The sequence below is a fragment of the Berghia stephanieae genome, chromosome 3 (assembly GCF_034508935.2).
Source record: "Berghia stephanieae isolate SIO BIC M18660-M18661 chromosome 3, UCSD_Bste_1.3, whole genome shotgun sequence".
NCBI lineage: Eukaryota > Metazoa > Mollusca > Gastropoda > Nudibranchia > Aeolidiidae > Berghia > Berghia stephanieae.
This window is the reverse complement of record NC_088362.1, coordinates 15531173-15553672: the sequence shown is the minus strand read 5'-3', so window position 1 is coordinate 15553672 and position 22500 is coordinate 15531173. Positions and strand designations below refer to the sequence as shown.

The window sequence follows — 22500 nt, the reverse complement described above, 5'->3', positions numbered from 1 at the left end:
AATAATAGCTTTGTAAAGTGTTGCGTAAGTAAGTTGACACTTTGTCTTACACCTTTTTGAACTTTGGAGAGGCTGTTTCTGCTATTTTATTGGTGCTAGACTATGAGGTTTTGGATTTTCCCCCATGTTTCAACAGCTTCAGCTTTTCAAAGTAACTTAATATTGATGTCTTTTTCTGTCGAATGTTAAGAAAATGACCCGATAGCCTGACTTCAATTCTAAAAGCATCTCATTCATCTCTATTTTCACACGTTGAAATTTTCCAAATAATGTACAGGCGTTCTATTAATTCGAATTTTTGAGCTTATCACTCACTGTGCTGACTTTTTGTGTCAAATTTTACAAAAATGACTTACTTAGCCAGACCTCAAATCTAAATGCAACCTCATTCATCTCTATTCCCACACAATAAAATTTTTCTAGACTATGTATTATTCCAGCTTTATATTTCTTCGAGTATTCTTAAATTTATCACTCGCTGAATGGGATGTCTTCTGTTGAATGTTACGAAAATGACCTTTTAGCCCAGCCTCAAATCTGAAAGCATCTCATTCATCTCAAATGTTCCTGCTTGCTCTATTCATTCAAGCTCTTGGTTTCATCCATCACCCATTGACTCAATGCTCCTTGCGCCGTTCGGTGATTGTATTAAAGCATCAACAAGAGATCGTCAATTTTCATCGTCTTTTGCTGCTTACGCTGCGGTCTCTAGAACATCATTTTTAATTACATTCGGTCAAAATATTTGCATCCCCCCTCCTCCCGTCAGATATTTCAATTTTAGTACTGAACCCACCAGCACCCCCCCCCCTTTCCTCCAACCAACCTCGTTTCTGTCAGCACGACGTGATTGAACTAAAAGTGAATAAATCGGAATGTGATAAGATTAATTGACGCATTGCTTTTACTTTAAAAGGGCTAAAATTTTAACTTCCCGTTTCTTTAATTCCCATGATTTTTAAAAATAAACCACTCAATGGCCTATGTAATGGGTTGCATCCATGACTTAACTCTAGTCGGCCATGGTTACATCTCTTTTCTCCACTACGAATTTCCAAATGGGTTGTTAGTCTGATGTATGGTTCATTAATGTGTGGTGTAAGCTGATATTGACGAGCACTGCTCTTACGTCTTGGGTTTTATCAATTTAAGAGATCGAAATATTTGAACACCTCCCACCCCCAACCCTCAAAAAAAAAAAAAAAGTAAAAAAGAAAAAGAAAAGCAAACAAAACAAAACATTATAAATAAAATTTCCTTTATTCCTCCTATAGGGAAAATTTATCTCTAGGGTCTAATCCAAGGGAAGACTGGAATAACCCAGGCGTCAGTCGAAATGCAGCGCCGCAAATTGAGCTATGGCGAGGTGACTTGTTCAAGGCCACACAGAGCAGCGGCGGGTGATCGAACTCCGTACCTTTCGGGTACGAAGCAAAGACTGTACCGCTGAGCCACGCTGCCCCTAATGACAACTAGCAAGGCTAGAGAAATTTAATTCATACATATCAACATACATACCACATATTTCCTAAGGACATAGCGGATAAGATAAAAGATGTGAATAACCACTGCTCATAATAAAAAAAATCACTCTCTCAACAATAATATCGGTAATAATCTACTTCAGCATCAACATCATTACTATCATCATGATCATCATCATGATCATCATCATCATCATCAGCATCATCATCATCATCATCATCATCATCATCATCATCATCATCATCATCATCATTATCCCCCTCCTCTCCTCCTCCTCTTCCTCTTCCTCCTCCTCCTCCTCCTCCTCATCATCATCATCATCATTATCAGCATCATCAGCACGAACATAATTATCATCACCACTATCGCCTTTACTATGACCATCTTTGATAAACAACAATATACGCCAATATCATCAAACCATAATATTATAATATTAATAACTCATTAATAATCTATCAAACACATACATAATCATTGTTAACGATGACGATGACGACATGAAAAAACACGCGTCACCGTTCGTCCAAAGGAAAGGCCTTCCATCTTCCCATGACACATAATTACCGCGTCTCACACACAGACACTGCTTTCAGATCCCATTTCCCGTAATTAACCCCTAATTATCACACACTACACACCCTGCAACTGGCGAGTCATCATAATTATCAGCAGCAGACCAATCCAGTATTTGTGGTGAGCAAAGAGTCGTGCTTATGTATCGTCTTCACATTATAAGCCTGACACAAATGTGAAAAGGTGTGTATTGTGATACAATACCAGACAAAACAATGCGGCTATGTGGTCTCGTGGTATGACACTCGATTTTGGATTCAAGTTGACACAAGACATGAATGATTAAGCTTTAAAAAAAAAGAAATTGAGCTTTTATATAGCGCAATATCCACTAAACGTGCTCAAAGTCCTTTATACGGGGTCCTTGGCCAACAGCAACACTTAACATGTAGGACGGAACATGATTTCGCCTGTTATGCGACACTATCATTTTTTCGGACAGAGACAGCACTGTTAATGGCCAGGTATTCATTTTACACCTGGGTACGGTGAGAGAATGTGAGTAAAGAGCCTTTTCCAAGGACTCAACCATGCACCGAGCGAGGATCGAACCCAGGACCTTCCGATCTGAAAGCGATTGTCATACCAAAAGACCACATAGCCGGACATCGCCACTGTGATGTTGAATGATGTTGATCTACGCGCACGTATATACAAGTCCGGTAACCGAGCGCAATAATTACGGGCTCGATTCAACATTGTTGCAATGGTCAATATTAAACGTTGGTTTCAGAGTCTTTCTATCTACAACAACGAGACCAAAACAATTTGGGTTATCAGACCTGCTAATAAAAACACGTCGTTGTCGATCAATCCATATTGGTCAGTTGATTTGGTTTAACCAAAGTGCATATATTTACAAGTCTGACCTCCGAACGCAATCAAAGGCTTGTCTTAACATTGTCGAAAAGTAGTATAATTTCTATGTTGGGTTGAGAGTATATTTTCATTACAACAATTCCGACATAATACCGTTCTCAAATGATGGGTCACCAATGTGGTTTCTTTAAATGACTAATAATAATTCTTACCATTTTAAATTTAAAATCACTCGGCCCTTTGCTGTTGTATTTAGACCCCAGTTAGTTGATTAATTCTCGCTTAAAGTCCCTTTAACAAATTGAAATAAAATCAAATTTTCCGTATGTGTTGTTACGACTCATCGCGTGAGCAGAATAGGTGAGTGTTTTGCATAGGATCCATAGCCAACAGCAACACTTAACATTTTAAAGAAATGACGCCTATTAGACGAAATTACATTTATTATATTTTTTTTGGACAGAGACATTGCTGTTTACTTAGGCACACAATTTGGACCTGATTTTTGTGAGAGAATGTGAGTAAAGCGTCTTTTCCACGGACTCAACTTTGTGCCACTCAGACCGGGATTTCAACCAGAAACCTGCCGGTCCACAGGCGAGTGTCATCCCACTTAACCACAAAGCTGCACAGAAATGCTTGATAAAAAGAAATAGAAAGATTTTTAAAAAAATATATAAATCACTCATTTTTTCTCTTATTCTCAAAAGAAATAAATAGATGAATACTTTTAAGATATAAACATAGAGAAACAGAAAAGAAAAGAATGGAAGAAATAAATCTATAACAAAACAAAATCTGGTATATTTTGACAGCCTTCAACACTGGATCCCTTTGCTTCACATATCATCTGAAATGGTATTGTCAAGTACTCTTAAAGCAGAGAGATATTGGTGGCCATTATCTGGTAATGTGACGTCCGTCTTTAAAAATCGATACAATCAAGGAAATATAGAAGTGTTCAGAATAGAAAATGACGACTAACGTATAGAAAAAAAACATTTATAAAGAAATGATTCAATCGTGCAGTCATGTTCTTATACAGTCATATGTCTATAATAAAATTAGGGAAAAGTGTGTCATGAAACAGTGTCAGACAAAGCAAGAAAGAAAAATACAAGGAAAGAAACATCCAAAAAAAACAACAAAAAAAAAACACACACACACACAAAAAAAAACAACAAAAAACAAACAAAACAATCAGCCTGCCATCGGATTTCTTTTTGGATTTTTTTTTTCTTTCTGACTTTTCCTGGCATACACACTTTTCAGATCTTTATTTTACACCAGTGCCTGCTCCCTAATTTCCCACTTTGATGACTAAAACAAAAAAAAAAAGATTCCCTTTATTCATTCCACAGGGGAAAGTTGTCTTCATGCATAGTCAGTCTATCATAAAGGAAGACTGGAATAACCAAGGCGTCAGACGCAGTGCAGCGCCGCAAATTGAGCTAGGGCGAGGTGACACGCTCAAGGGCACACAGTGCAGCGGGTATTCGAACTCGGTACCTTTCGGGTACGAAGAAAAGACCGTGACGCCGGGTCACGCTGGCATTTATGTTTATGTCATACTCATTGTGCTTCAAAATGTTATAATAGTTCACATTATTTTTATTTTCATAAAAAAACAGCCAATTAATTTCATTCTTTTTTTTTTCTGCCTGCTACTTTTTTAAACAAAAAAGATTTCTTCAGAGCCACAGAGGTTTTTTTTTGGACAATTGTCTGATAACGACATAGTCTTATTCACCCTAACCAACAGCAACACTTAACATATAGAAAGAAACACGCCGCCTGTTAGGCAATATTACGATTTTTTCAGGCATAGACAACGCTGTTAACGACGATGTACTAATTTTACACCTGAGTACGGTGAGAGAATGTGAGTAAAGAGCCTTTTCCAACGACACAACTACAAGCCGCTCAGAGCGGGACTCGAACCCAGGACCTTCCAATCCGAAGGCGAGTGTCATACCGCTAGACCACATACCCAACACATAAAATATACTCGTAATATCTGGGATTTTTAGGGGGCGGGGGGTGGGGTGGGGAGTGGGGGTTGTGTCTGGTAAGGCTTAGATCCTTTGCTTTCACTATTCAATGGTGACTTTGGAATGGGTTAATCCACACTTAAGTGCTAGCGATTTGTTGAAATGGTAGCGACGGTCTCAGAGCGGTTTATGTCGGGATGAATTAGGTTCTGGAAATCGAGTTTTTATAGCGAGGCATATCGACACATTGTCGGCGGATCAAACCTCTGATGTCCCGATTTTCACGATCGGGTGATCAAAAAAATGTCTATACATTCGAACTTTGGGCACAATGTTTTATTTAATTTTGGGCAGATCTAAGTTACAACCTCATATTTATTTTTATTTTAAACTAAATTTTCATGATCTAGCTCATTCTGAGATAATACCGAATTGATTCGGTGGGTCCAACGTGCACAAGTTTTTGGGTCTGATAATCGGATGTACCTAATTATGGGCCTGTTTTAACATTGTTGTAATGGACACAAGTTTGCGTTGATTTGAGAGTATTTCCATTACAACAATGAGACCATAACAAATTGGGTTATATTAAACCTGCAAATAAGTACACGTCATTATGGGTCACTAAAATCTTCATATCATGATCAATATTGTAAAATTACTTAGTAATACCAAATGATACGACTAAGCTGCTAGAAGCTGTGGGCTATTTTTTAATCTTTTTTTAGTACTGTATTTATTTTCTCATTGTTTTTTTTGGGGGGTTTTTTGTTGTTGTTGGCTGAAGAAGGCTTTTGAGCCCGAAACGTTCCGTGTTTGGTATTTTGTTCTTTTTTTTTTGAAGCTGTTATATACATTTTTGTTTATAGACTTTTTAATAAAACAAAATAATGCCCGTTTTTATTACAGGTTGGTATTTGCTGTGGGTACTCTCACGATGACCTTCACCTCCGAGGCATACCCGTGGTTGGTCATTCCCGCCCTGACAATTACTGGACTAGCCGGAAGTGCTATCTTCCTCACCAATCTACAGACTGCCAATCTATTTGGACGGAAACGCCACGTGATCATCTCGCTCTATGTAGGGGCATCCTACTCAAACGGAATTATCACACTTTTAATGAAGGTAAATCTGTATGCATTTGTACTCGAGAAGTCGCCTTGAGTTATTTGTTACAATGAATGATGACATACAACAAGAGATGAAGTGAGTAGGAAAGTGCCAGAAGACAATAGAGAATAAAAATTTCTCGGCGGCGATGGGGGTTCGAACACGCGACCTTACTGGTACGTCAACTCCGCCTGGCCGGGGAGAGCGTGACTCTACCGTATGAGCTATCCAAGGTCCCAAAAAAGATCGTCTCTAACCCTAGTCATTATTAGAGCCCTCTCTTCCCGACTACTTGAAGGTTCAACACACACAACCGCCACGAAGTTTGTTGGACATAATTAGTCGGATGGTGAAAAGGTTTGAACTGAGATATTGCCAAGTTTAATTAGAAGGTCAATTTTTTTCCAAAATGAGTTCTTGTCATAAATGATTAAATCAACCCTTTTTGTACATCTTCGGGAATATCAAAGCTTAATTTCACTTCTAAATACTATTTACAGCTAGTCAAGTTGAAAAAGTGTGAAATTTTAGAAAAGTTGCTGGATATCTTTCTCATTCATCTGACCATAACTTCATGAAAAATCACCCGATTTATTTCAAATAAAGATTAAAATGCTCTGGTGAGCATATTCTTTCAGAAAATGCAAAAATAAAAATACAAAATTGTCACCTTCCGACTGATTATGTCATGCCAAGTTGTGTATGCTGGATAAAGAGATAAAGAGATTCAACTCCTCTTCCCTTCCTAAAAGAAGAACCGGAGCATTTAAAAAGCGCAATATCCATTAAACGAGCTCAAGGCATTTTACAAGGGGTCCTTAGCCAACAGCAACACAAACCATCCCAGGACGAAACATGACGTCTAGAAGGCGATATTACCATTTTTTCGGACAGAGACAACGCTGTAAACGGCCTGGAACTCAATTTACACTTGGGTACGTTGAGAGAGTGTGACTAAAGAACCTTTTTCAAGGACTCAACTATGCGTTGCTCTCTACGCTTCCTGTCCAAAGGCGATTGTCATATCACTAGATGACATACCATTATTACTCATCTCTATGATGCTATGTGGTCTTGTGACATGACACTCGCTTTCGGAACGGAAGGTCCTGGGTTTCTGCCTCGCTAGGCGCATAGTTCCGTCCTTGGAAAAGGCTCTTTACTCATATTCTCTCACCGTACCCAGGTGTAAAATGAGAACCTGATAGTTAAAACCGTTGTCTCTGTCGGATAGTATTGTAATGTCGCCTAATATGCGTCATGTCTCGTCCTACATTTTAAGTGTTGCTGTTGGCTGGGGATCCCTTGTAAAGCGCTTTTAGCACGTTTAGTGGATATTGCTCTATTTTAAAGCCGTAGGGTGTTTTTAAAGGCAATAAATAATTTCCCCTTTTGTTTCGCGCTGGGGTTCCCGATAGCTCAGTTTGTAGAGCACTCGCTTCAAAAGCAAAGGGACTGAACTCGTTCACGGGTGAGACGAAATTGTTTTCTAACCCATATTAGTTTATTAGACCTCGCGGAAAGTACTTTACAATAGACTAGCAGCGTCCTATCTAAAGAGTAGCAATCAATTGCTTTTTTTTTTTTGGTTTAACGCTGTAGAAAACGGGATAAACGCAGGTTCCATGGACCCTAATGGCTCCAAAGAACTACATTATTTTGTTTCACGCTGTACATTATGTGGCTCATCGTCTTAAAACGATATTAGAATGCCGGGGTAAACCAGAAATTACCTTTTAAAAAAAGAGTAATTTAAGGTTGACATGATCAAAAATGTGAGATATTATTAGTTTTTGGCTATTCAAAATACTATAACTAGTGTCCTAATGAAAACAACTTATAGACTTGATCAAGACCTTCTATTTTCTTTTGTCTAGAAATTCAATTTTGTGCATCTGAACCCTCAACCCCATATATAATATATATATATATATATATATATATATATATATATAATATATATATATATATATATATATATAATTATATATGCCGATTGACGACATGGAGAGTATCCAAACATAATTTGTCTCGGCCAAAAATATGTGAGTGACTATATCTATAATTTAAATTAGCTCTAACCAACATTATTGAGCACTCTCGTACCTACAAGTACCCACTAACTGAGTGTAGGTACACGAGTGCTCGATAATGTTTGTTAGAGCTAATATAAATTATAGATAAAGTCACTCACATATATTTATATATATATATATATATATATAATATATATATATATATATATATAAAAATATATGTGAGTGACTTTATATATATATAAACATTTTAAGTATTATTATTATTACTACTACAGATCTGCTTCTTGTCACTGGGACAATCCCGTAGATTGTCCCAGTGACAAGAAACAGATCTGTAGGGGTAATAATAATTATACTTAAAATGTTTATAAATAGCTCCTTTTATAAAAAAGTTGAGCACTATTATTTCATGGTTTTTGCTTTTATTATATATATATATATATATATATATATATATATATATATATATATATATATATATATATATATATATGATACGATTTAGCGATAGTGGATGTAAAAGAAATCAATAAATGAATTTTAAATCAGTATGGTCTTATACCATGTCAAGTATTGAGTGGGAATTCAGCCCATTAGCAATCTCATCAGTTTGTTTTTTCACCAAACGAGAGTTAAATTATGAGCTACTTCTTTCTCAAAACAAGAATAACATGGACCTCTATTCAACCTATCCTATGCTGACGAATGAAATATGTAAGAGAACAACTATTCATCGTTTTAATCATCAATTTCGTTGCTTCCTCCATTGTCCAGATAATTCACTAGTATCAAGTCCGCCGGGCCTGCCATGTTGGGCCAGAAGATAATTATCCACCAGACTTTGTCATATTCTTTTTAACATTCTCCTTACCACCTAGAGCAAAATCGTCACATTTGTTACAACACAATATACATTTAGTCTTATTCAGATTTATTTTGTACATCACAAACTTTGAAGAATGATCTTTGTTTGATTAATAAGAACATAATATTGTTTTATAGAGAGCTTTTTTGAGTTTAAAGAATCAATGTTTTCTGCTGGTAAGCATGCCATTGTGGGAAAATTCTGAAAATGGCTGGAAAGAAAAGAGTAAAAGAACTCATTTTTGACAATCTCGTTGAAGATTTTTAAAATTACTTCTTAAAACAGTAAGCCATTACAAGTGTCGGTGATGACATTACTCGTCATGGCTTGACACCTATCTAAAGAGTCTGACTTTTAACACTTTTTGACAATTTTGGGGTTTCTCATTGACACATTTGCTGCCTAATTTGGTCCCTTGATTGGTGACAAAATAATAATTTTAAGGAGGAAAATACACTGGCCATTAGCGCTCTCCTTATCGACCATTTTCCCGATTGTCCCTAAAACTTCACACCCAACCTATACAAAAATAGATTTATTTCACTCAAACACAAAAGCTGCTAGTTCTTGCTATCCGTATTTTTCCTGCTAAACGAGCTCTTCAACACATTGTTAATATACTTAAACTATAGCAAACATTTTTGTTCGAATATTATGATGTCCAAAAGAAATCAGAATGAGAAAAATGTTGGATGCATCGTAACGAATGTGACGATTCTCCTATGGGTGGTAAGGAGAGGGTTAATCTAAGCGGTGTGGCTTTGGGCATGAGTTGATGTGATTTGTGATTTTCCGTCTACTCGTAGAAACTATCAAGATCAAGAACTGAACAAGTGTGTATCAAAGGTACCAGACAAAGCAAGAAAGAAAAATTACAAGAAAAAAAAACATCCCTAAAATTCACTCGACCTTTTTAGAGATGTTTTTTTCTTGCATTTTTCTTTCTTTCTTTGTCTGGCACCTTTCATAGACACTTGTTCAGTTCTTTATCTTACACTGGTGCCTGGTCCTTAATTTCTTAATTCGAAACCATCAAGCCTTGAGAAAACTTACACTTTAATTGTCCTTTTGATGGTATTCACTAGGTTGAACTTGAACACAACTAAGGGACAGAATCGGTGAAAACGCATTTCCCTAAGCTCATCGATGAAAGAAATAATATTTTCAGAACCGAAATAAAGATAATAATAGATACGTGCTTTGTCAATATATAACTTTATTGAACTACATTATTAATTCCTACGAACAGAGACTTAGTAAACTGTGTGTCCCCAATACGATAAAGGTTAACGTCTTTTCAAATCCCATGGGGTCTTTTTCCAAGACCAAGCCCCTTTAAAACTCCATTTCGATTCCATTATTAACCTTTTCGAGTCGTAATAATGTTTTACCGCTTCAATAGCCTACCTGCTTAGGTAACTCCAATCACTAGACTGAGAAAATGTTGAATCTATTTTAAGGAGGAGATGATTTTTACAATTTACAATTTAAAATAATATAGATTATAGCAGTCCTTTAGGCAAAAAAAAAAAAAAACAAAAAAAAAAAACAAACAAACAAAAAACAAACGGCCTTTTAGTAAGTTTCTACATTTATTAAACCAGAAAGTCGATGACCCTCATATAAGGAGCTCGTCGGGTGTCGTTGCGCTATGCATCTCGAAACATTAGTACAAACATGCGCATTGCATCTCAAAACATTAGTGTGAACCCGCTCATCGCATATCGAAACATAAGTACGAATCCGCTGATTGCAATATCGAAACATTAGTACTAACCCGTTGATTGCAATATCGAAACATTAGTACTAACCCGTTGAATGCAATATCGAAACATTAGAACGAACCAGCAAACGACACCAAGCAGCATTTATAATCTTGTTTTACAACGAAGTTAATAATAATTATAATTAATAATAATATAGTTATATAATATAGTTAATAATAATTGCAGGTCTATTATGATGATTATGATGCAGAAAAAAACCTCCAAACACCAATAGCTTCAATAAAAAGTGAGTTTTTGTAAACTTCCTTACGGCAACCAAGAGTAAATAACTATGATGCAAAGAGACATTATGGGGAATAAAGCTTTGGTTAATAAGAAAGTTTTGGCAAGTGAAATGAAACTTCAGTTATTTGTCTTCCTCTCCTTTTTTTCAAGATCAAGATACAAATGTTGGTTGTAGAGGAAATTAAAAATGATAACACATATGCACGTACATTCATACATTCATATTATATACATACATACAAATATACACACATGCATCCCCATATGATGCTGTTCAAAGGATCGATTTCGTAACGTTCCAATCCCCCCCCCCCCCCCCAAAAAAAAAACAAAAACAAACAAAAAAACAAAAAACAAAAAAAAAAAAACAAAAAAAAAAAACAAAAAAAAAAAACAAAAAACAAAACAAAACAAAACAAACAAACAAACAACAAAAAAAAAACAGACATTAGAGTCTAGTAATTTTGACCCCTTATAAAAGGATCTTGTCTAGTTTTCGTCAGTTTCTACGGGTGGAATGATAAAAGACAATCCAAACAACGAGAGCCTGTTTCCAAATGAATAATCTGAATGGCCTCTCAGAGAGAGAGAGAGAGAGAGAGAGAGAGAGAGAGAGAGAGAGAGAGAGAGCGAGAGTGCGCCAGCTTGGTTCCTCAAAGTTACCATGATAGAACTAAATTTCTTTTCCGGACTTAACTGAAACTGCATAATATTATTGTCAGTTTGTCGCGTTTCCATAATAGTAACCCCCTTTATTCACGATTGTTTTAACACAAATTAATCAAATTCTTAGCAAAAGCATTTGGACATGATGTACCGCATTAAATCAAAACTGTAAGATTTAATTTTAGTCAAATGGTCCTTTGCAATGAACTTGCATTACTTCTAAATCGACTAAAGTCCGCTTTAATATCTGCCTTGCTATAGAATTGTGGTAAAAAAAACAGACTCCCGAAGGTCATTCTAAAATCCTCGACGTTTTACCGGTTAGTCTGTCTTTTCTTAATAAATACGCCCTACAAATCAAGAAACTGTTGGTTATCAGACGCTGTGTTGTAGGAAAAAAACCATCCTCAAACAAATAAGATTGATAGTGGATAATGAAAGGACTGGTAGAATTGTGATAGAAAATAGAGCCTGAAAAATCCAAAGATCATTCCAAAATACCCCAACTTCTTTACAGCTACTCTGTCTTTGCTAAATACGTACGTCTCCCAAGTCAAGAATTAGAAAAAAAGCGAAACAAATATAATTAATTGATGATGAGTAATAAAAGGAATTGTAGAAAAGGGCAGAGAATGGAGTCGTAACGTTACACTTTCTTCTCTTCTGGTTCCAAACTTCTTGGTCGTGTGTATGTAACCAAATCCTTTGGAGGACTAATAATAAATAAGTTACAAATTGAATCATTAGACGGTATAACTATTTTAGTAGCAATTTGTGTACACTGACTCTTAGGATTACGGAACTAAAAGAGCGAGCATGGATGATCTTTATTGACGATCAGTGTATATTTAGATTAGGAAATAAAATACCATCATTCTGAAACCAGAACATCAATTATACAAGGTATGTATCCAGTCCTCCGGAAGAGTGGTTTTACTCTTCCGATCAGATTGGAACCAGTTTTTTTACATCACACTTTTGTTCCCTATTATTATAGAAAACAGAGCCTTAAAAATCAGAGGATCATTCCAAAATGCCTCTACGTCTTACCAGAGAGATCATCAGCTGCTCTGTCTTTACTAAATACGTACACCTCACAAGTCAAGAGAGAGAAAGCTATGAGACGCTACCTATACTGTAGGGGAAAAAACCCCAAGCAAATGAGAACGATAATGGACAATCAAATGAATAGTAGAGAAGTGATGAAAAAATGGAGCCTTAAAGAATTCAGAAGGTCATTCGAAAATTCCCCCAAAATCTTACCCGAGATTAGCTACTTTGTCTTTGCTATATAAATACGCCTCACAAGTCAATAAAACGGCTTGCTCTGAGACGCAGCAGAAAAAAAAATCAAAGAAATAAGAATGAATTATTAGTAATCAAAAGAATGGTAAAATTGTGAAAGCAAATAGAGCCTTTAAAAGAATCGAAGGTCATTCAAAAATAAACCAACGTCTTGCCACATAAAGAGCTTATCAGCTACCCTGTCTGTGCTAAATAAATAAGGCCAGGAACGGTAAGCTACTCGTATGATAAACTGTACTGTCGAAAGAAAAAAAATAACAAAACAAATAAGAATGTCAATAGGTAAAAGAAGAAACTGCGTGAAATCCCGTTATTTATTTCAAGTCGGTTGCCCAGATGACGGCCATCGACTCGTTATCTTTCTTTGGGCCGGTCTGTCCCTGACAATCATGCCAGTAATTTGTCTCCTTGATCAGTGTAATCACCGGAGTGGTCTCTGGTCGGACAACAGCCTGTCACGTAAATGACTCGAGGAGAGACCGCCAGACACGGGGTTTTTAGTGTATTAAAAATAGCTGTTACGAAAAGTAGACGTCGGTGCTTTAGTTACACCAGTGATTAATAACGACAGTAAAGAATTACTTTTAAAATGAGAGAGAGAGGGGCTTTTAAAAACATGATCCCGAAAATTTTGTTCGACTAGTCGCTAAGGTGTCACGTTACAGTCTTGACTCATAACTCATAACGGACGCATCCTTCATTATTCGGTCCTAGAGTTCGAGTAGGCCATTAGATGCCCTTTGTAAAGTCATAAAAAATATATAATATGTGCCGAAAAGTCTCAAAGCAGTATTATGTCGTGGTAAATTAAATGGTGGGAATTGAAATGACAATCAAACAGATGAAATTATAATTTTAAAAACCTGAGCATTTATATAGCCAGATATCCACTAAGCGTGCTCAAAGCGCTTTCTAAAGGATCCATAGCCAACAGCAACATTTAAAAATGTACGCCTGTTTGGCAATGTTACAATTTTTCCGACATAGACAACGTTGTTAACGACCAGGTATTCATTTTACACTTGGGTACGGTGAGAGAATGTGGGTAAAGAACCTTTTCCAACGATTCAACTATGCGCCAAGCGAATCTCGAACCCAGGACCTTCCGATACGAAAGCAAGTATCATACCACAAGACAACATAGCCCCACTAGTAGAATAAAATAAGAATAATCAGGGATCGCTTTCCTTAAACTATTCAGCTGAAATATGCGTGGGAGTGATTGACGGAAATCACATGCCAACCCTCCTTCTCATACTCTTCACCTGTCCACTCTTTTTTCTGTCCAATTTCTATTTCAGGTCAGAATGATAGAATTCAGTTAACTCACTCAATCCAAGAGATTTTTTTCTACTTTTCAAAATTGGAAAAAAATGTATTTAAAATGAGCATGTACTTAGATAGTGTGATTCAACTACCATTAACATGAATAAATTAAGAGCATTAGCTTTGATACTACGCTTATAATTTGTCTCAGAAAAATGTAATATGTAGACATGGGGTAAAAGTAACCCCGGGTATAATACGGATATAGTCGGTGTTAGGGTTGAGTGAGTTGACCAGTTTACTGTCCTACTCTGGAAAAACGTGTATTTAAAAGTTTGACCAGAAAACTCGTCCTTCAAATGTCGGTCAATTTTAATTACCCTCATCTTGGCAAAAACTATTTCAAGGTCCCAGGTTTGAGAGTTTTTGCCAATATGAGGATATCGATCAATATTTGAAGGACAGGTTTTCTGGCCAAACTTTTAAATACGCGTATTTCCAGTTAACTGGTTAAGCATTCTATTCAACTCTATCTGACGCACGGCATGGGATTAGGTCACATGTCATGTTATTTTGGCCGCCTTTCATGTGTTTTCTTGTTTGTTTTTTCTCTAATGAGACATTGCTCAATAAATCATAGTTTGATCAACTAGCATTTTTAGATAATCTATCCTATGATTTATCCTATAAGCGCTTTGTTAAATATATACGAATATGAAAAGCGTGTATGAAAAAGTTTCAGCAGGCTTATGACTGAATACGAGGAAAGAGTAATTTTTTAAAAATCAATAAACAACAAAAATTTAACCTGTCACTGCTGAGGATCTATAGTCATACCTCCTGATTACCTGACTGCTTTTACTGATGCAGAAAAGAGTTCATCATGGAAATACGTACGTTTGGGGTAAAATGTAAGCATTTAATCGTCGCAACACCGGATAACATAATATGCTGTATATACCTAATAATAGTCTGACAGGTAATCAAAATGTCTGAAGTTTGTTGCCCAGTTGAGGCATTCTGGGTTTTAATTGGGGGGGGGGGGATTTTTATCTTGAATTTTCCCCTCTGATGTTATTTTTTTCCTCACTGGCACTGTGGGTGACATGGCAACATTGTCGGTAATACTCAGTCTGGCTGGGTTAGTTGGTTTATTTGAGAATAAAGATGCGGAAGAAGAAGAAGAAGAAGAAGAAGAAGAAGAAGAAGAAGAAGAAGAAGAAGAAGAAGAAGAAGAAGAAGAAGAAGAAGAAGAAGAAGAAGAAGAAGAAGAAAAAACAGAACAATAACAACAACAACTTTCTGAAACTCACATAAACATCTTTTCTTTCTTTTTTTCAGCTAGCCCATTTCAATGGATTTGATCTCCAGACCTCCTTCATGATCCTGACCATTGCCATCGTTCCCATCTTAGTATCCACTGTGGCTTTCTTACCCAAGACTAAAATACCCTGGCCTTTGCCCGCCGACTACGGCAAGAGGCGTAACCAGTCCCTGGACGAGGCAATGCTCCGGCGACAAAGAGCATGGCAAAGAAGGATGTCCGGTAAGTAATTTGATATAACGACGAAACAATGTTGGGTCAATCGTCTTAAAAGGGTATTATGTTGGAGTGAACTAGATGATAGCAGCTTCAATAAAAAGGGAGGAAGTGTTCGGCATGTCGCTAACGTAGACATTAAACAACATTGGCGCCAGAACAGATCCCTGAGAGACTCCATAGCTCCGATTCCTGACTTTGCTCGTGGTGTCTCTTAGGTGGCGTGGGATTGTCTTTCCCCTAAAATTGAAGAGAACAGCTTCAAGGTCTTTTTGCACCGTATGATATTTTGCAAGTTTGAGCATTAATCTAGGCGGCAGCAGCTTCTAATGGTGTCTTTAATAGTGTGCAGCCCGGGATGGCCGAGGCCATTCGGGCACCGGGTTGGATCTCGATTGGACACATATCGGGCGAGCAGCTCAGGTGGCTCCCTTAGGCTCGATACCCGGGATGGTTTCGTGACGGTCAACCGGGATTTACATCTCAAGCCCCCTCACCGCGTCAAGGTCGGAAATCCATGAGGGGGATCTCGGCGGCGAATTCTTTGCCGCATTCGTTAAAGTCGCGAACCCGCCCGGTAACCTCGTCACAATACAACGTTACCTCGCTCAATCCTAGAGATTTTTGCTACTTTTCAAAATTGGAAAAAAATGTATTAAAAATGAGCATGTGCATAGATAGTTTTATTCAACTACCATTAACATGTAAAAATTATTTTTTTAAAAATAGCTTTGATAATACGCGTATAATTGGGGTAAAAGTAACCCCGTGTAAACTACGGATATAGTCGGTGTTAGGGTTGAGTGAGTTAAACCAGATGTTCTGCGGTCTCGGGTTCTTTGCCGCAACGTGTACGTGGAAAGTTTCCCACGGATGAAAGGTGGCCGCTGTTTAGACACGTTCTATAGTTTAGTCTGGTTGTCGGTCGTAAGAGGAACACCATCAATTAGGCGTGCTACATGGCAACATGGGGACTCAAATGTGCGCCGAGCGAGGCTCGAACCCAGGACCTTCCGATTCAAAAGCGGGTGTCATACCGCAAGACCACATAGCCCCACAAATATAACCCATTTTTTAAAATATGGCCAGAAAACTCGTCTTTTAATCGATTAAAATTACCCTCATAGTATCAAAAAATTTCTAGCCTTGGACTCTAATAAAGTCCCAGGTTTGAGAGTTTTTGACACGATGAGGGTCACTTTAATCGATCGATTTTTGATCGACGAGTTTTCTGGCCAACATTTTTTTTAATGTTTTTTTTTTCTCTTTTTGGAGTAGTCATGGCATAATATCCATAAACGATACACCTTGCCAATTGATATGTTTTCATCACATTAGGGGTTCTGAAGTACGTGAAAATAAAAAAAAACACCCAAAAAACAACAACCCAACATGAGAAAGTGACTTACAACACTTGCTAAATGACACAAAGATGGCTAACTCGCTACCTTTTAATACTGGGCTCACTGGAGTCACTAATGAAAACCTGAACTTTCAAAACACTCACGGCATTGTCCCATAATACCAAGAAGACTAGCGTTTTCTTCTATAACTCACGTATGAGAAAATAATACTATAGCGAATAATAATATAGTGAAATATTGAAAAAGAGACTCAGCAAGTTTTGAAGTTACCTCACTACATATAACTAATTTATAGCACATTCTTTTTATAAATACATTTCTTCATTGATTTTAATCGTCGGTTTTAACAGATGTGTACATAAATGCAGGTCTGACATCTGAACACAATTATGGGCCTAGTTTAACATGGTCGTAATGGATATTTTGCGTCATTTTTTTTAACATTTCCATCACACCAATGAGGCCATAGTGAATTTGGTTATCAGACCTGCAAATATATGCACGTCGGTTTTAACTTAACTCCACCTATTTATTTTTATGTTTTTGATCATCTTTTTACAATTTATTATTACTATATCTATTTACTGAAATACTATCACGATATTTCTGAGTTTTTAAAATTATTATAATGATTATTTTATATGTTTGAATAATTTCGGTTAGTATTTCAGAATTTCACAGTTTTGAAATTGTGTTGAATGAACCCTATTCTTGATTTTGTTTCGTCTCCTTTCCCCAGCCATTTTTGTTGTGTTCTCTTGTGAACCCTGTGACGTCATGCGTTTATCTTTCCCATGTCCTTTGGATATCTCACTCTTTCAACGATCCTTTTAACTTTAACGGGATAGGCTAGTGACATTTAAATAATAAATTACATCTTAGTGATGTCAAATGAGTTAAGCTAAGCTCATGTATCTCAGTATATCATACCATAATATTTCATATCATACATTACATCATTCCATATCATATCATCATATCTCAAATGATATCATATCATATCATACTATATCATATTATCATATCACGTCATATCATATCATATTTCAAATCATACCATATCATTCCATATCATATTATATCATATCATATCACATCATATATCAAGGATGAAAGGAATAATATAGAAGTACATCTTTTAAGTGATTGCTTTGATATTAAAAAGTAGTAAATAAAAATCAATACACGTAATATCATATCATATTTCAAATCATACCATATCATTCCATATCATATTATATCATATCATATCACATCATATCATATCACGGATGAAAGGAATAATATAGAAGTACATCTTTTAAGTGATTGCTTTGATATTAAAAAGTAGTAAATAAAAATCAATACACGTAATATCATATCATATTTCAAATCATACCATATCATTCCATATCATATTATATCATATCATATCATATCATATCATATCATATCATATCACGGATGAAAGGAATAATATAGAAGTACATCTTTTAAGTGATTGCTTTGATATTAAAAAGTAGTAAATAGAACTCAATAACGAATCAATCATTGTATCTATTTCGTGACATTGACTCTCATGAAAGCTTATTTTATAATACCACAATTGTTTATCTTTGTTGTTCATTCCACACACCCTTTAAACTTGTGGTATAATCTTCAACTCTTATTATTTAATTAAGGCTGTAAGCTTCTAATGCTGTTTTTTGTTTGTTGTTTTTTTTTCTTTCAAACAACCAAAATGTGAGACTAGATGGTCTTGTGGTATGACACACGCTTTCGGATCGGAAGGTCCTGGGTTCGGCCTCGCTCGGCGGCGCATAGTTGAGTCCTTGGAAAAGGCTCTTTACTCACATTCTCTCACCGTACTTATGTGTAAAATGAGTACCTGGCCGTTGACAGCGTTGTCTCTGTCAGACAAAAATTGAAAAATCGCCTAACAGGCGTCATGTTTCGTTCTACATGTTACGTGTTGCTGTTGGTCAGGGACCCTTTGGAAAGCGCTTTGAGCACATTTAGTGGATATTGCGCTATATAAAATCTCAAAATTCAATATTTTATTTAACCATAATATGTTTAGAAATGCAAACGAAACCCCGATAATGGAGTCGAATTCAACATATTAAATGAGACTTTTATTATCAATTATCCCTTATCTGAACAACGGATAGTTTTTGTTCCTGTTACGATTTCAATGTATTTTTGTTGCAAAAAAAAAAAAAATAAATAGGGAGACGCTTTCTGTACCAAATGAATTTGGAAACTAAAATTATACCTATCCAAAAGCGTTTTTATGAATGAAAATTGTAATCAAAGCCATCAAAAAATTCATACATATTTGAAAGCTTTATCTCGTCCTGGGAAATATTTGTTCTTTCCTCATTGAGAAAATTAAATGTCAGGTAAAAACTCGGAAAGGATATAATATGCAATATATCTGGATGCGGATGATTTTATATTATTCTATGTCCCCTATTTTCAATATATTTTGGTCTTAATAAAGAGACATGCCGATTCGTAAAAGCAATAAATAAATAAGTAGATAAATAGATAGATATGTACAAAGATAAATAAATAAAAAAGAAAGAAAGAAGATAAGAAAAAACCCACAACAAAACAGATCTTTTAAATAGTGAATTCAATTTTATTTGTTAATGAAATTAAATCCAGCATTCTTCGCATATCACACAACATAAAATTGCATTAAGATTGTGTATTCTAGATAGGTCTTCTTTCATCCTATGAATTATTCTATATTATTCTGTCATATAACTAGTTTTATGTCTTTTAATAATCGGTTGTAGTTTTGATTAATAGGCCTGGATCGTTCTGTCCGTTCAATTTTTTGCAAATAATTGCTTTCTAAATGCCTAATTATCTCATTTATGGGGTCATTGAAGTGGGAAAAGGAGGAAGGGAGGGAGGGAGGAGGACATCAGATTAGAAAAAAGATAATCGAAGCTTTGAAAAATACATTGTGAGGTTTATGATAATATTTTCTTTGTAATTTTGCATGGTACATTACGCCATTTGCTCACTGCTTGAAACGTACTCTGTAACACTATTATTTGCCCGAATAATCGGAATTATCAGTAGGAAATATGGTATTGTGCATGTGAGATTATATAAAAAGCTCATTACTCTTGTTTGTAGAGCTTTGACACATTCACACAAGAAAACAACAACCCAACTCTATTCCATGCTGTTATTATTTTGGTTTATTTCAATTTCAGTCATAAAAGAAATGCAGTTAAATTATCTTAGCCTTGGGAAGAAATATGATAGGCAAGTATCTAATAGCAACTCATTTAGAAATTCAATATATATCTTTAACAGTGGAGTAACACATCTCTCTTCCTCAACCCAGGATTGTCAGATTATATATTTATAAAGTGCCAAATACATCACAGAAAAATGCCAAATGGTCTGAAAATACGCCAAACTTTTCAAAGCATCACTTTATCTGTTAAAATGACATTAAAATAGAAATAAAGCTTAATTTTCTTATCGTGTCTTGATATAATACAAATTTCACCTCGTCGTGCCAAATTAAGGATAAACATTTGTATATCGTCCAGAGTTAGTGTTAATTTGTTTAAAAATAGGCGAAATAATGTGATTTAGGACAAGTGCCCCCCCCTCCCCCCCCGCCAAAGGCCCCCAAAAATGCCAAAATACTAAACCTAATTTTTCCATGCCAAACCTCATTTTAAAACGTCAAGTTTCTGGAATTTGGCAACATAAACGCCAAATTGCCAACCTCCTCCTCCACCTCCCCTCCCTCCAGCAATGTAAACCTCAAAAAACCTCCATCTTGAATTTTAAAGATTGACATTTCAAAGACGTGAAAACGATTTTATCGCATTTATAGCCTGTCTTATTTGTTACCGTTACAAAAGAATGAAAGAGCTTTCCTTAGTTTCTATCCTTTAACACACTAGAATATGAAATAATGGAAATGCTCCATTGTAAAGGTCGTATTCTGAAACGAACACATTTTAAAAAATTTGGCCAAAAAAACTCAGACGAATATCGATCGATTAAAATGACCCTCATTTTGTTAAAAACTCTCAAAACTGGGACTTCAAGAACTAAAAAGAAGTCCCGGGTTTGAGAGTTTTGACAGATTAAGGGTCATTTTAATCGACCGAAGTTTGAAAGACGCGAGGTTTTTTGGGGTCAAAGTTTAAGAAATGTTTTTTTCCCCCAGAGAACGGCAACGACACCGTGTCATTTAAGATAGGGAATTTTTTAAAATGTCAAGTTTTACATCTGGTTTTAAAGTGCTTTGTCGTTTATCAATGAGTCATGATAATGATGATGATGATGATGCAGATGATGATGATGATGATGATGATGATGATGATGATGATGATGATGATGATAACGATACTATGATTCGTGTCGAATTACAAGCACGAAAATGATAACGTTAAGAACTCCAGCATTCTGGGCAGGTTATTTATATTGCTCACGACCTAATTTAAATAATACACTTCAATCGAGGGATTCTGTTTCACAATTTTGCCATCTCTCCCGCTCCGCCCCCCCCCCCCCCCCCCCCCCCCCCCCCCCTACCCTTCCCATACAACGTGATTGCAAATATTGTTCAGTTAAATTGATATTTTAAATTAGGAAATATCTTCTTTCAAAGAAAGTCGTTTATATTCTCCGTTAATTTAATTGTAGTTTAAAGATATGTTTTAATGTGTGAGCCTTTTCAAGGTTTGATATTCACACATTGAAAGCATGAGGTATTCATCAAGATTAGTTGCAGGGGCGTGCCCAAAGATAAAAATAACATTGCCATTCATGTGATTTGAGCTAGTACAAATTCTTAAAGACCTGAACAAGTGTTTATGAAAGGTGCCAAATAAAGCAAGAAAGAAAAGTACAAGAAAAACAAACCATCCCCCCCCCCCAAAAAAAAAAAAAATTAAAAAATTAATCAGTCTACCTCGACGGAAGATCGAACCTCAGACATTCTGATTACCTGTCGATCGTGCTACAATTACACATTCTTACCTTTATTGTCATCCATCCATTCACTGAACATACTGAAAAGACCATGGATCATTTTTACAAAAATTAACACGGTAATTGGTAATGACGTAGCGATAGAAATCTGAAAAGTGTGTACGAAACAGTGCCATACACAGCAAAAATAAAAATAAAATTTGAAAAGAAAAGCATGCCAACAATTCAGCCTGCCTCGACGAACTGCAAGCTATTCTCTACTTGTTCGTGCCCAGTCACTGGGAGTTTCCAATTATGTTCTTCCTTTCACAATATGCTCGTGACTCTTGAAAGTTGGACACGGCGATATACAAATGGAACGATAATAACGGTTTACACGTCACAAACAAAAAGTATGCCCCATGATACAAAAGGGATTATAGCCAATTTACATATATTATACTCGTAGTATAGGTTCAATTACTTTCTATTTTATTATGTTGGCGAAATGGGAATATAATCATTA

General features: G+C 36.0%; 1 protein-coding gene across 1 annotated transcript in view; it reads left to right on the top strand.

Moving 5' to 3' along the window:
- Nucleotides 1-22500, top strand: part of LOC144967205 (equilibrative nucleobase transporter 1-like) — an 84246-nt gene that overhangs the window by 30853 nt on the left and 30893 nt on the right. The window contains exons 3-4 of the mRNA XM_078904142.1: nt 5781-5997; nt 15477-15681. Coding sequence (XP_078760268.1) covers nt 5781-5997; nt 15477-15681 — 422 coding nt within the window. The remainder of the gene's footprint in view (nt 1-5780; nt 5998-15476; nt 15682-22500) is intronic.